Here is a 16,246-nt window from a genome sequence, read left to right on the forward strand (position 1 = left end):
AATAAAATAACAATTACTGTTACATTATCTTACATATATTATACACATGAACTTCATAATACAATAAACAAATCTAATTAAATATCAAATCTTTATAGTTTTGTAGGAGATAATAATTAGATACATTACAACAGGTAGTAGTTCTGACCACAGTTAAACGATCTGCTCTCTCGAAGTTTGCTTTCACTATTTCATAATATCTCCCATCACTAAATAAACATATATAAACAATGTATGCTAGTTTAAATATTAACTATACTAGTTTTTGTTTTGTATTATTCTTATTGAATTTTAATGGTTAAAGTTAATACTACCTTAAAACTAGACACTTGAGCTTCAAGCACTTTACTCGAAATATATCTATAGCTTTTTGACTCTTATCTGAAAATCTCAAGTTGTCTGGATCCCATTTTAATTCTAATCTCTCCAATTTCGGGCAATTTGTAGCTATGCCATCCATGAGTTGGTCTACTAATATATTACCCATCAATCGTTCTTGAGTACCCATTACCACAATTCTAAAATATGTTTTATTGAACAAATTTTCTTTAATATTTTGTTAAAAAAGTTTTATTATAGATTTTAGATTTTGTGATTATCCAATAGTATTATGTTTATTGTTATTGTTTTATCAATTGTGGCCGCCTAGTACATTTTATTGACAAAATTAAAATTATAATCAAGTTTTTACTAAAGATTAAACTTGGTTTTTATTCAGTACTTTATTTATACATATCTAAATTTTTATTTTTAATTTAGTTAAAATTATTCTGCTTAAATAGTTTGTTTTTAAATGACCCATGAATTGAACGATATAAAGAAAGTGATAAGATAACTTTTATTATTTATTTTAATAAATAAAAAAAGTAATAACTGATTTTATAGGCTATATTTTAGTATATTATCAACAATTATTAATAACATAATAAAAAATAATCAACATATGTTAGGATTAAGTGTATAAATTACCAAATTATTTTAAGTATAATTACTAAAAATCACCAAAAAAAATAACATTACTGACCTTTTTTTATTTGAAGACTGATTTTAAATAATTAAATTTTTACCCCTCCTTACAAAAAAAAAATAGTTCCAGAACCCCTGAGAATAGCTATAGACATAAATTATAAAAATAATTTCAATTCAAAGATAAAAAAATAAATAACCTTACCAATAGTTAGAAAATCAATTTTCTTTGAGATAAATCTTAAAATTATAATTTTTAGTTTAGGTACTAATATTTACTTGACATTTGTTAGAACGGGTAGTACAGTATTCCATAATTGATCGGTTATATGCGGCATGCCTGCCAAAGATAAACCTTGTAATTGATGGCCATGACGAGAGAGAAATTTATAAAGCCCTTCATCGGTCAAATTATCCGAATAGTCAAGATTTAATGCAATCAAACTCCTGGCATTTCCCTGTTCCATAAAAGTATTTAATACTGCATCATTGAAACCATTTATTTGGCCCGCGCTAAGAAACCTTAAATTGGGTATTCTAACTAACATATCAATCAAACATTCAGTTGACAAATCTGTAGCACTTATGTCTAGTTCTTGAATTGATGATCTTTCCCAGTCTACTTGCATAACGTACTCGCTAATCAAATCTATATAAATAAACAATTTAAAATAATTATTTATTTTTCAACGTTATAGATTTTTTAAAAAAAATAATATAATTTAAAATATCTTTACTTGTCTGATTCATAAGAAGACAGCGAAGTCTTTTACTTCTCTGAAACAATGTTTTCATCGTAGAGCCAGTTACTTTAGCACAATAGTTAACAGCTAGACATTCTAACTGAATACAATTTGAACTGAAAGCGTCTATATGACTATCATCTACAAAGTTAATGCCATATAAGTTTATTACTCGTAAATTAGGAGTGGCTGACTTAAGTTTATGAACATTAATGACTTCATAGATCTCTTCTTCTTCTTCTTCGACTTTTTCATAAGTTCCTATTGATATGTAGTAATTTAATTAACAAATCAAAGATACTGTCTAAAATCGATAAAGTACAATTTAACACACCTATTAAATGCAATATTTCCAATCCGTTTATAAAATTATAAATTTTTCTCATAAAACCTTCCATAAAAATAACTTCTGAAAGACAAACGCAAAGATACTTTAATTTAGTCGGGAATGCTTGAAGTTCACTAAAATCGTGTAGTTGCATAGCAGTAGAGAAATCGAGCAACATGTGTGTTAGGTTTGGACATCTGTTAGCCAACTCATGTAATACTGTATGTGTAATGAGTTCGATAGGTAGTTCGATGTAACGTAATGAAGATCCAAATCTAACACTGTTCACAAATATTTAAAAACGTTTTTATATTTTTTCCAGATAATTTTTTTAATGAATATAAATTAAAAGTTTATATACCTTATAAGAGATAGAAGAAAATCTAAAGAAGTAACATGCAATCCTGAAATTTCTGGTCTCAATGACACACTATGCCATAGGGTCGTGTTATATGCAATTGTACGCCATTTCCTACATACTCGAGCCATACTGCATATTTGTTTGTGACTTAAGTAAGAAAATATGTTAAGTAAAACCTTGTCCGGTAATTTCTCAATGGTCTATAATAAAAATGTTGCAGATTTTCGAAAATAATCATTTTTATAAAAAAAAGTAAATATAGTTATTTATGCAATAAATGAAAAATTATAATATTTTACCTTGTAGTTTAAGTATATAATATCTTAGAATAAGTGATATATTACATATAATCAATAATTATTGATTACCTATTATAATTATTGATTATATTGATTAATTATAATTCGTCATCAAGAAGTAATAAAACACACGTCTAGATCCCCCGATTGAACAAAAGAAGCTAATAAATGATATCATTATAATGAAAATAATAAAAAGTAGATGACTAGAAATAATAATTAGACTTTAAACTAAAAAAATGAAAAACAGGAAAAACTTACTACTCATAAGTTAACTATTACTCAAGTATTCTTGTTTATTTTACAAATATATTATAAATTATCGTTGTTTTCATTACTTGCTCACCTTCAATAGTTTTAATATTATATTGGTTACACTATATGATTACATCAAACTACTTTACTAAAATACTACTTAATTATCATTTTTTTCTTCTTCTTCTCCCAATTCCAACTATTTGTAATTGTCCACCCGTATCCTAATCTTCCACTCGATATCATAACAAATATAATTAAAGTAAAAATAGAAATTATGCGAAATTAAACAAATAATTTTTATGAAATTTTTTATGTATCAAATGATGTATGAAATTTTTATAAATCTACTCAAAACCTGAATACATTTTTGTTAAGCTGTGAAAATTTTTTTCTATATAAAGTTAATGAGAAGATATTATTGAATTCTTTAAGAAATTATATCATAATGTATATTTAATTAGTCGGAAACTAAAAATGAAACGGTTAAATAAAAAAATCACAATTGAGCAGAAACTGTTTAGAATTCATAAACGAGAAAATTGTATATGATGCTATTTCTAAGTGAAAGTACTGACACTGTGAGTGTTTACTATTTACATTAGACACATTGAACCTCAAATCTAAAAATTTCAAAATAGTACAAACTAATTTTGTGCATTTATTTTATATATATTTTATATATATTACATTTATTTTCAAAATTTGACTACTGACATTTATATGATATAAAATATTTGTTGAATCATGTCTATATATATATATGGTGTTCAGTATGTAAGGTAATGGGTTTCTATTGTTCCCATTGTTTGTTAAAATTGACCTGTTTCCATACATGTTCACTTACTGAACGTCTGTATGTGTTTTTGAGGTAAAATATTTAAACCCAATTTTGATTTTTTAGTTGATACGGGAAGGTGAGACAAGTTGACACAGTTAATCTTTAATTGAATCTCTTCGAATATTAAGAATATTTTTACAAAAAAAACTTGAAATTTGATAGAAATACTACTTGATATATTAAGACCAAAAAGTAAAAGCTCATTAATTAATATTAATTCTTCTTCTTCCTCGCCTTAATCCCAACTACTTGGGGTTGGCCAATTTATTAATGTTAATTATTTTAAGAATTATTAATTCACTTGAGAAAATAGCCATATTGTTATCTTGCCCCTGGAGTGTAGCATATGTTTTTTTAATGGGACAAGTTGAAATATTTTAGCTTAATTTAAGTTATGTTTAACAAATGTGTAATATATGTATTTTCATTTCATATACAAATAAAGAAAAAATCATTTCTCCGTTTTATTTTTATTTAAAAACCTCTCTAGTACTCCCATATTTAAATAAGAGTTATAATTTAAAACACTTAATATTCATAATACTTTTCTTTAACTAAAAACTATGTATTTGTTTATGTACGTTCAAATTAAAACCTTAAATTGTAAGAAAAAAATATAATATTTTTGCAAAAAAGGTATAAGTGGAATTTAAAACAAATATATGTTTAATCCTCCTAAATCAAAAAACAAATCTAACATATTGTTTACTTGAATGGTTTCCAAATAAAAAGGTCAACAAATATACAAGCTATTGTTGAATTTATGTAGTATTCGTATTACTTATTTTAATAATTATTCAAATTTCTGGTTTTTTTTTTTAATAAAAACTACATGCTTTGATGCAAGTATGAATTACAAAATTAAAAAAATTATTTATAAGATTTACTTTTTAAGTTGTATCCAAATTAACTTTAATACTAGTTTAAAAGGTAGAAAACAAAATATTTATCAATGACTAAATATTATTTTACATCTCTATATAAATTGTTTGGCAAGGGTTATAGAATTTGAGCTTCAGTATTTTTAGTAAAGATTCTTGTTTTATTTTTGCATTTAACTAAACTATAGGTAAGAAGAATGTGATGGTTAATGAAAACGACTCAAAACGAACATAACATTCAATTCAGATCAATGCTCATCTTACCGTTCCGGCGTATGGGCTTTTGACTGGTCCTCCTGTACCATCATCAATGTATACCTGAGAAGCCTCTAATGCTAGTTGTCCCCAAACCTACGATGTGACCAAAATAATCAATACATATTAAAATGTAAACATTTTCTATTGACCAGAAATCATATCAAACGATTTTATGTTATACTAACATCTGATGATATATCCATTATTGTCGTTTCCGAATAGATTTTTAATAAAAATTATGTAGAAGTAGAAACAACCCAATAAGTAGAACAATACCTCGCTATATAATCAAGAGATTATAATCAAAAACAAAAGAAACGATGTCGTTTCATAATTAAGCGAAAAGCAACCCGAACCGAACTATATGCGGGTCGTGTTGCGATAGACTAATAAAGTTATTTTTAAGGCCTAACCCATACGCCAACAGTTTTCTCGGTGTAAACCTCTTATTTTTATGCTGCAACATATACTATTAATATAACACACACGCCCATTGCCAATGAGGGTCACAGTAAAGTTTATAAGTATATTAAAAATTCAAAAAAACAGTTTTGTAATAAACATTGTAGTGTATTTTACTCACAGTTTTTGCTCCTCGAACTGACCCTCGTGTTTCTCTTGATAAGACGTTGGCTGTCACGTCTACAGCCAACCACGAATCCATTTTTAATTAAATATCAAACGTCTATGGTCACTAAATCAAGTCATCGAGTTTTTCTAAAAAAATAATAAGTTGTTCACAAAATAAATGGTACCTATTGACTGAGTTCCAATAAATGAAGTCGGACTAATATATTCCAAACAGTCGAGAGTTCGAAATACCGAATGAAATCAAACAATTGAAACTAACCTATTAACCATATTAGTTGGGGGTTGTCTGAAAATAGACTATACACGCGAGCTCCTGTAAAATACTATTAATAATATATGTACATGAAAGTACTGTATTAGTAAGCGCCAATAACCGTCCAGGAAATTCATTAGAATAAGTACATCATGCCAAAAAATCAACTCATTGCATTATTTAATCAATAGAAAATAAAATTTAATTTGACATAATGTCTCTAAATTACTTTAATGAATTTCACTTCTGTCATAACAGTATTAAAAATACAGTGTAATTTCCTTATATGTCATGAAAATTGTATAATATAGTTTTAACATAAATTTTTCAATAAAAAAATATAACATTTTCCGTATTACTATTATATGTATTACATTGTTCAGTCATATCATAATCAATCATTTTGATTTTGTAACAATTGTATCCAGTAGACACCAGAGTTAAAAAATTGAAAGACATCTCATTTTTTATAATTCTTCGAAGTATAAATTAAGATTATCAACTATTCCAGAATCAATCACAATTTGAGTGTAATAAATTAAAATTCGCTATTTAAGTATGATTTCATATTGTGATACATACAATGTTCTATTGGCACCGAATTATGACTTCTACAGCAATAATATTCATTTTAATATTAATTATTATTAGTCCTCCAAGACCTCTTTATGAATAAAAATGATTTTCGCCGCACATATTTATATTTGATTTCTACTATAGGCAACATAACTAACTTCAATTATCTATATTTTTTTCGATTATCTGTATTTCTTTTAATTATTATTAGAATGAATAGTGAAAAGAATAAAGATATTTAAAAAATGACATTTTGACAATTAAATCATCAGTTCATTTTTGTAGTGTAACTGTTCAACATATTGCAATTACAATTAGTAGTTATAACGAAAAATACAATCATGTTATAAATTATAATAGCTGTAAATTAATGAATAACAAGTGTATTAGTATAAGTATGGATGTATGAATTGTTCAAAATGTTTTACATATTTTCAGTATTAAATAAAACAAGTGTCATTGTACATTGACTGCTCATATCAATTACGATAAAATAATCATGCTACTTCATATCGCAAAACGTGCTACTTTTAATAGCTGTATTTATTTATTGATATTATTTTCATAACAACTTATTACAGATAACCAAGCTCATGTCTAGAAGGGAGGTCCTTGAATTTAACTCCTTCCACTAAATTAGAATTCTGGGCGTTATACTCATAATAGCTTGTAGACTTTAAAGTAAAAAATATAGTTGTATAACATAACACAGAAATAAAAAAAATAACATAACTAATTAATCAGATAATTCTGTAAAATTTCATGTTTTCTTATAAAGAAAACTAATTTTTTAAAAGATAGTATAAACTAATTTTATTTCTATACTTTCGACAATTATCTTAATTAATTTTAAAAATACATTATTTTTCGAAGCTGGACATTAAATACGCTAAAAGTTAAAGTTAAAGCAATAAGTTAATTTTAAGAAGTTAAGAAACTTATAACTCTTTTAGTGTTATAATTTTTAATTCTGTAGTTTATATTCAAAAGTTGATATGTCACAATAATAGTTTTTTATCATTTATATAGAGAAGGATATTATTTTAAGAAGTGCAAAAAATAAATTTTATTAGGAAATTTTGTTGTTTTGTAATTTAAAAGTATTAATTTCCGTTTATCTTCACTGAAATTTTTTTATTTGTTTTTGCTCTCCTAAAAAATTGTAAAAAGTAACATGTCGACTTTTAAAATTAAACCATAAAATTTAAATAATTATTTTAATTCTAAATTTATAAATGTAATAATTCTAAAAGGTATTACAAACTCTAAATACGCTAAAAAATTTTGAAGGTCTGGAGAGAATAATATTATCCTACTGAATTTGCACCTATGGTTTCTATCATACAAATAGCAAAAAATGAACAGTTTTCCTAAAAAATGTAATATATCCATCTCTCTAATTTTTACAGAAGGACTTATGTTTCACATTTAATTTAAAGAACTTATGGCTATTTCGTTACAGGAGGCAATAAAAAACTTTTATAATAAAAAAATTCGTAGGAGCTGTACCCCATTCTCTAGAGTTTTTTTATTAACTATTTCAAGGTATTACTGAAAACTAGTGATGGGCATTTTCGAATAACTATTCGAATTGTGTTTATACAACCGAAAAGTTTATTTTTAGCATTAACTATCGAATATTTTTTAAAACTATTCGGATATATTGTGTAACTATCGAATATTTTTACTATTCGAATATTTTTTGAATGACTATTGAATAGTTCGATAGTTACTATTTGATATTTCCCATCACTACTGAAAACTATTGGATATACATTAATGACTTCATTCTAATTTAGTCTATTTCAAACCATTATTCATTCCTTTAAATATTGGTTGAAAGAATTTAATATTTTGTAAGTGAAAAAATGGATTACTTAAATAAACACTAATTAATAAATATAAAAAATATTAAGTTTTATTTTCATGTTAGTGGCCATTTAATGCTTTTCATATTAAATATAAACTCACATTAAAATAAAAAACCCAGCACAGTGGAGTCGCGGCATAGTGGGGACGTTGCATAGTTGGGTCCAGTATAGATTTAATCTGACAGTGATTAAAATCACTATCATAAGAAACGATTCGATGCAAATCAGTAGATAGTGTTTAATTCTAAGAAATTGGTGGATAATTACAAAAGCTACATTATCTGCTAGTTTCTTATTAATACCCTGATTAAGATAAAGTATGTCGAATGAAAAAGGGATTATTAAAAAATATTATTTCTCATAAAAAAATTGTGTTGATTCGTACACTTTTCAATGAGTTATAGCATTATAAAGTTAAAAATGTAACCAACCCAACCCAACATCAACTCCTATTTCCTTAATTATATCCAGATTAGTAATTATTTTAATTATATATTATATAATTTTTATAATTAATTATTTTCAAATTATTATTGATTTTTAATATGTTAAAAGTAATCATTTTGAACCTACTTCTTTTTGTTCTTTAAAGTGAAAGTTTTAATAAAAAAAAAATGAATTTATTACCATAACTTTTAACTCAACTTGCAAGTTTGAAATAAATATTATTAAATAGAAAAAAATGAAATTGGTAGATTATTTCAAAAACAACAATAACACTTATTCCCTTAATTTTACCCCGATTTATAACTATAATATATGAATACATAATAATTACAGTAATTAAATTGAGTATGAAAGTGGTATTCAATAATATAATATTGTAATTTTTACGGAGATATTATAAAAATAAAAAGGAGTTGTATATTCATATACTTTTAATGCGTATACAAATTTAAAGGAATTTATGCAATACTTTTTAATAAAAAAATTTTGTTACTTATGAATAAATACACTAAACAAAAGGAACTTTCATCAGAAAAAAAATATACTTTTCTAAATAAACTTTTCGTGATGTTTTCAAATGTGCAATTAAACTTTTTCTATTACTTCTAAGTTTTAATATTATTACTTATTATTAAAAAATAAGTATTTACATATAAAAAAAAATAATTAAGAACAAAAAAAATTGTATTAAATTAATACTGATTTTGATTTTTAATATGTTAAAGGTAATCATTTTGAACCTATTTTTTATTGTCTTTTAAAGTGAAAGTTTTAATGAAAAATACCTTCTCAGCTTCGCATCGAAGCTAAAAAATGAATTTGTTACCATAACTTATAGTTCAACTTGCAAGTTTGAAATTGACATTATTAAATTGAAAAAAATGAAATTTTTAAGATTAATATGCAATCTGGAAATTTTATAATTACTAATTACAGTACATTTGTCAGAAAAATTCGATTTTTTTACATTTTTATCGTAATAGATAACTGAAATAGAAAGAATAGTAATCATATCCTAATAACTTTTGGTGTTTAAAAAAATTCTGCAATTGAAATATTCAGAACTTAATTAATTTTAATAATTTACTTTAATTAAATGAACCAATCAAACCAAAGTAGTTAAAAAGATTTACTCAATTGAGCATATTATCAAAAATATAATTATAATTGTAAAACTCCATCGTTAACTTCAGGTGAAACTAAAAATCATTTTTTTTTTAAATTTATGATTTATATAGCAACATATTACTAAAAAATTTGGCATATTATAGACTGGTAGTAGCACACAGAAATAGAGTTAAAAAATTAATAAATTATAAAGTAAAATTATTTACTTTTGTAGTTGAATACTTTTATCATATCAAATTTAATTCGACAATAAATAATTTAAGAATATTAAAAATTAATGATTTTAATTGTTTGTATGGACAAATCTAGTTAAGCTACTTTTTATTTGAATAAGGAATATTTTTTTGATTTTTAAGAGTAATAACTTAAACTAATCATTAACTTAAATATCATAAACTTAAATGAATCATTTGACGTATCGTTGAAAAAAGTAGGTCTAGTGAGGGTTGGCAAAATAAATCGTAGCCAGAAAAAGAACCACATAGTAAAATAATATTAACATGAATATCAATTTCTTCTCACGAGGGGAGACTATAGTGATAAGATCCTTTATATTTATTGAAATTATTGAATCTAAATGAGATAAATATCAAATGATTTGAAAATTCTAATATAACTCAAAAAAAAATTGCAGAATTTTAGAAGTTACAGACGGATTTGAACCTCGTACTCTAGGCGTGAGAGATCAAGATGTTACCCATTCGGCAACTGTTCGTTGCTTTTTAATACATGATAAAATTGGCTATTTAAGCTAACTCAAATTTAAAAATTACTTTTTCGACTTTAAAAAAGTAAAAAAATTTTAATAAGTATAATTTCATATGTCTTATGAACTTTATTCTATGTCAATGATATTATATAATATTCATGAAAGTCAGTTTATTCCCCTAATAAAATATTTTAAAATAAAATAAAATACAAAACCTAGAATTTTAATAAAAAATAGCATACTTTGAATACGGTAGCCTTTTGCGCATAGAAGATAGGTCATCGGGAAAAATTTTTTTTTTTTCATTTAGTAGTACATAAAATAAGCTTTAATTTGATATATGTTTAAAGGACGCAGTATTTCCGGAACATTTTCAAAAATTAAGTTGAAAAAGTTAGTTTTTGTAAAAAAGTTGCTATTTTAAATCCCCCCTGTGAGCAGAATAAGTGTTAGATTTTCAAAAAAAAATGATATCAAATGAAAGGAAATTACCTAAGGTTTCAATATAAAGAAATATTATTTTTATTAGTTAATATTTGAAAAAGTTACGGGAGTTTTAAGTACAAAAAACATTCCGATAGAAGGTGATTTTTATCATAAAGATTACATTTTTTTTTTAATTTCGACAGCCATTTGCACATAGAAGATATGGTGTCGGGACAAATTTTTTTTTTCATTTTATAATACATGAAATAAGCTATAATTTGATATATGTTTAAAGGACGCTGTATTTCCGGAACATTTTCAAAAGTTCAGTTGAAAAAGTTCTATTTTTTATACAATGTTTCAAAGTTTGAACCCCCCCTATATAAGGGGAAATTGTCTAATTTTAATAAAAAGTATGTCAAATGGAAGATGTACTTATAATGTATTTAGAAAAAAAAAAATTGTGCTGATACATGCATTTTTCGAAAAGTTATAGCATTTTTAAGTTGAAAATTAAAAATTGAAAATCGAAAATTTTAACACAAAAATAGTGTTTTTTTAACTACGGCAACTGTTTACATGCAGAAGATAAAGTGTCGGGACAAATTTTTTTTTTTCATTTTATAGTACATAAAATAAGCTTTAATTTGATATATGTTTAAAGGACGCAGTATTTCCGGAACATTTTCAAAAATTAAGTTGAAAAAGTTAGTTTTTGTAAAAAAGTTGCAATTTTAAATCCCTCCCATGAGCAAGTTAAGTGCTAAATTTTTAAAAAAATTATATCAAATGAAAGGAAAATATCTAAGGTTTTAGTTTAAAAAAAAATTATGTTGATTTGTTAATTTTTGAAAAAGTTATGGAAGTTTTAAGAAAAAAAAGTGAAAAAAATGACAAAATTTGTCGATTTTTAAATTTGTAATTTTTTTGGATATTTCCCCCATTTGCGGGGAACGAGGGAAAATTTTTAAATTTTTAAGGGTAATGTCTTCAACTAGATACAATTTGTGATCTTTTGACGTATTGTTAAAAGAAATCGGTCCAGTGAGAGCTGAGAAAAAGTAGTGACAGACACAAAAAAAAAAAATAAAAAAATAAACACATCATGGTAAAATTAATACCTTCTCAGCTTCGCATCGAAGCTAAAAAATGTTGAAAAAAGTATTTAAATAAATTAAGAGTATATATTGTATTCTTAAATATATCTTAGCAAATATATTTGAAATGTATTCTAAACACTTACGATGTGACAGTATTTTTATCTCTATTTAGATACAATTTTAAATGTATTTTTTATATCACTACCCCGAATTTTCCTCACGATTGACAATTACTGGCCCAAGGTATTAGATCAAAAAAAAAGTCTCAAATTTCACGATACCTATTTTTTTTGCTACACTCTATATACTGTTTGTAAATACTTTCAAGGTTAAATATTTGTGCATCAAAACTTTTTAATAATCCATAATTAATATTTTAATACTAAATTTTAATTAAATAACATAGATATTTTAAATTTTGATGCATGTTGTTTGTTGCTTGTCAAACTACAAGTTACTCTCAATTGATAATATTAATTAATAACCAAAGTTATTAATGTAATGTTCACATGAGAGACTTTAAATAATTTTATTATAGAAGTTTAATCAAAAATAATATTTAACTTTTTACTCGAAACACATTTGTGTGAAAATAAAAAACTCTAGTCTTAAGTATTTTAAAAATTAAAAATGATTTCATGACTGATAAAATAGCTTTTGCTACATTGTTATTTAATTCAATAATTACTAGTGACGTATTCATTGAACGATTTTACTGAACGTGACCATTTACTCGTTTCAATACTTCAAAAGTGGTACTTACTAACATCACTTGTATTTTATCTTAAAAGTTGTTTAATAAGCAGTTTTTTGTTTACTAGACTACTTGAATTAATAAATAATATTATATTTTTTATAATTGTATTTTAAAGTACAAGGTTCAAAGCCCTTGTGATGTTTGCTAATAATGTAAAATAACCTAAAGATAATAATAATGAAATTAAAATTTTTCAACGCCAGTATATTTAAATTCATTTTGAAAAAAATATAATCAAGCACCAATTCTTTTAATTTTTTTAAAGTAATTGCTGCATTATAAAAGAAGATTGATAAGCTCATACTACATAATCCACTTAAAAACTGCAATAACTTAAAAATTCTAAATTACTAAATATAAATAATTATATATTTTTCAATTTTTCTAGTTTGATTACATGAACAAAGCTAAATTATTCTTTATAAGATATGGTATTTCTATTTATAATTTTCACGTGGATTTTCTTTCTAATCTTTATATCGAACACAAAGTTTTTGCAGTCAAGAATTAGGTAGTCATCATCTACTATTACTTGATAATATGGCCTTTTTTTAAGCGTGTCAAGTGAGTATAATTCGGAAAGATTTTATAACAATGCAATTGTGTCTGTCACAAAAGTGACATTTACTTATTAAAAAATCCATTAAATTATAAAAAAAATAAATAACAAAATGCTATTTGAATAGTTTCATTAAGTTTTTGAAAGGATTATCTTGAAACTTTCTCTTTTTTCATTTCAAAACTGAGATAACTTCAAGAATATTTATTTAATTAAAAACCATTATATATTTTTAAATTAATTAATGTTATATATGTTTTGAATTATAAACCATTCATAATATGTAAATGATCGTCAGTAATTAAAAACATGCATTTTATTGAATCTTATATTGTCATAACTACGCTTTCTAATTATTGATAACGTAGTAAATAATACGCTAATTTATGCAGCTATTAACAATACACTAATGCAATTCAATCTTATCTTTTTTATGTAAATAAAAAATAACAACAATATTATATCAATTTTTCTATTTATAAGGCAGCCAATGTAGATAAATGAAATATATAGGCTGATAAGTACATTGTCTGTTGTAAACAAATAAATGAAATTAGTAGTAACTAATCTGATAAAATATGTTCAATAACATAATTTTAACAAAAGAAAATTAACCAATCCCTCATCTTGAAGCTCACTTGACCTGTTTTCAAAATCCTCCCTTCAAGAACTGTCTAGGAAATATTTAGTTCACTATTTAAAGAAATAAAGAGCTTGGAAAATTACTTTAAGGCAGATCTTTTAAATATGAAATATTAGGATTATGACGTATTAAAAATGAATTACATAAAGCTATAAGATGGCCGTCTATATATTGCAACAAATTGATTACCATATTTAAACTTTTACATGTTACACTTTTCTATTGATTTATAAACATGTGTAGTAGAAACAGGGTCACTGAAATCGTGAGTCAGAAGGAAATTGTTTTCAGTCAAAATGTGGAAAGGCAATAGTATCATTTGTACCCCGTCCAATTAAATCAAGCAAAAAAAAATATTAATAAAGATTTGTGTAAAGTTCAACAAATTTTCTTTAATATTTTATGTTATTTACGACATAATTGTATCTATAATTTACCTTGTCTATGCAATTTACATTTTAAATTATCAACTTCTTAGCCTCTATCTCACCTATTTGGGGTCGTCTCTACCCTACAATGGTTTGATAGAATTTTTACACCAGCTGCTGACTTGACGCAACCTCATTATAGCTGAAGGAGTTAGCAAGTAAAGATGGACTTTTATTAAGTTATATAGTTTAAAATGAAAATTACTTTAATGACAAAATAAATTTTTTTGATAGAATTTGATTACGGCGGGAGGTAGAGCCCCAATATCCTCTCGGTTAGGCTACTGGCATATTTAAATTAAATTTTTGTGACACAGATTTCAATATTAAATACTGATTAGTTAATGTAGAAATCTGTGCCTCACGGCGAGAGATGTAGGAAAAAAAATTATCAGTTAAAATAAATTTTCTGTTAGAATGTTTAACTAGGAAAATATTATGACATATTAAGTATAATAGAGCAGAGTTTCTCAAAGTGTGGTCCGCGGACCCCCAGGGGTCCGCGAGCCCATATCAGGGTTAGGTCTTTAAAACTGTAGGTCTTTAGAGGGGGGTCCGTGATTCATTTGACTTTGAGAACCTCTGTAATAGAGGATTAATGCCAAGTAAAAACAAGTAGATAGCCAAAGGGCGCTTGGACTCCCTCGAATTTAAAATTTAATTATTTTTGTCGAGTATTAAAAACAAATTAGGTCTATGCACTTTTCAATTAATCATAACTAATTAACTTAATTATAGTAGAATTTCAAATAAAATATAAATATTTGTTCTATTCCAACAGCTTTAAAAAAAGCAAACCTGCACTGACTAGGAATACAAAAAACAAGAGCGGAATTTTAATATTAACATTAATTAGAAAGTTTTTTTAAATCTAATATTGTAATAAAAAAAAATAATAATGTTGCAAATTTTTATATAAATTTTCTGATGATATGTATCTAGACAATTTCCACAAATATGACTTATTTTATGAGTGTCTCAAATAATTTCTAATAGATAACATGAACTATAATTGTGCGAGTCTGATGGAAACAAAAATTATATTATTTCTATCAGCATATTATATGAAAAAAGGGTAAACCTACTTATTGCTTCTACGCATTCGTAACTGCTTGATGTTAATAAGAAACTTATTTATTAAGATAATTTGTATTGTAATGCCAGCCATAAATAATTTGTGCTTAGAAAATTTCTCCTCCGCATTCATCATTGGCCTGTGACCTGATAATTATCAATGAAGCATAGAGCCGTTTTTTTGTTAAGAGTGTTCCTGAGTCAAAATCCTCTAACTCATAGCTCTAGGGGAAACAAGGTAATGGGTTATTTAAAAAAAAGGAACGAGGATCTAGAACAAATTCCTATTTAGAAAGTGAACGAGGAACGGAACGATTTCCGTTTAAAAATGAATCTTCCTAACACTGTTTATTTAAAAATTCGTAGTAAAATAAAGACATTTTTTATTACCCTCTCCAATCAAAATTTTCAAAACACTCCCATGTATATTTTGTGAAAACATGTCACTGATGCTGCGAGTATTGAAAAAGTACATACGTTTAACTACGATGATAATTATTTGAAGTGTATTTCGTTATCATATTGGTCTAAACTACATATCATTTCGCCTAAGGCTCGACTGGTTTTTTTGTTTGTATATTCTTCATTGTACAAATCATCGTCCACTAGATAGAGTGTTAAATGTGACATTATTCTTTGTAGTTGTAAAAAAGAGCTACCGATGGCGCGATTTTGTTTGTTATTTCCTGTACTCCCATACGATATTCTCACGTTGATTGCGACGCGACCTTGGCGCCTATCACAACCGCACT

General features: G+C 25.3%; 1 protein-coding gene across 5 annotated transcripts; it reads right to left on the minus strand.

Annotated features, from left to right (window-relative positions):
* Positions 1 to 17: 17 nt before the first annotated feature.
* Positions 18 to 15,999, minus strand: LOC126901896 (F-box/LRR-repeat protein 2). Of its 5 annotated transcripts, XM_050678808.1 has the most exons (9): positions 15,885 to 15,902; positions 5,516 to 5,649; positions 4,939 to 5,025; positions 2,399 to 2,598; positions 2,044 to 2,318; positions 1,704 to 1,970; positions 1,246 to 1,615; positions 315 to 518; positions 18 to 209 (listed from the first exon to the last, which is right to left on the minus strand). In XM_050678808.1, exons 2-9 carry the CDS (start codon positions 5,594 to 5,596, stop codon positions 74 to 76), a joined length of 1,620 nt encoding a protein of 539 aa, XP_050534765.1. In that variant the 5' UTR covers positions 5,597 to 5,649; positions 15,885 to 15,902; the 3' UTR covers positions 18 to 73. The 5 variants fall into 5 exon arrangements, with proteins under 5 accessions (XP_050534765.1, XP_050534766.1, XP_050534768.1 ...); XM_050678809.1 differs by lacking the exons at positions 5,516 to 5,649; positions 15,885 to 15,902 and adding an exon at positions 5,118 to 5,463; XM_050678811.1 differs by lacking the exons at positions 4,939 to 5,025; positions 5,516 to 5,649 and having other exon boundaries at positions 15,885 to 15,999.
* Positions 16,000 to 16,246: the final 247 nt, after the last annotated feature.

Source organism: Daktulosphaira vitifoliae, unplaced genomic scaffold (genome assembly GCF_025091365.1).
Source record: "Daktulosphaira vitifoliae isolate Bord-2020 unplaced genomic scaffold, ASM2509136v1 Scaffold_3, whole genome shotgun sequence".
NCBI lineage: Eukaryota > Metazoa > Arthropoda > Insecta > Hemiptera > Phylloxeridae > Daktulosphaira > Daktulosphaira vitifoliae.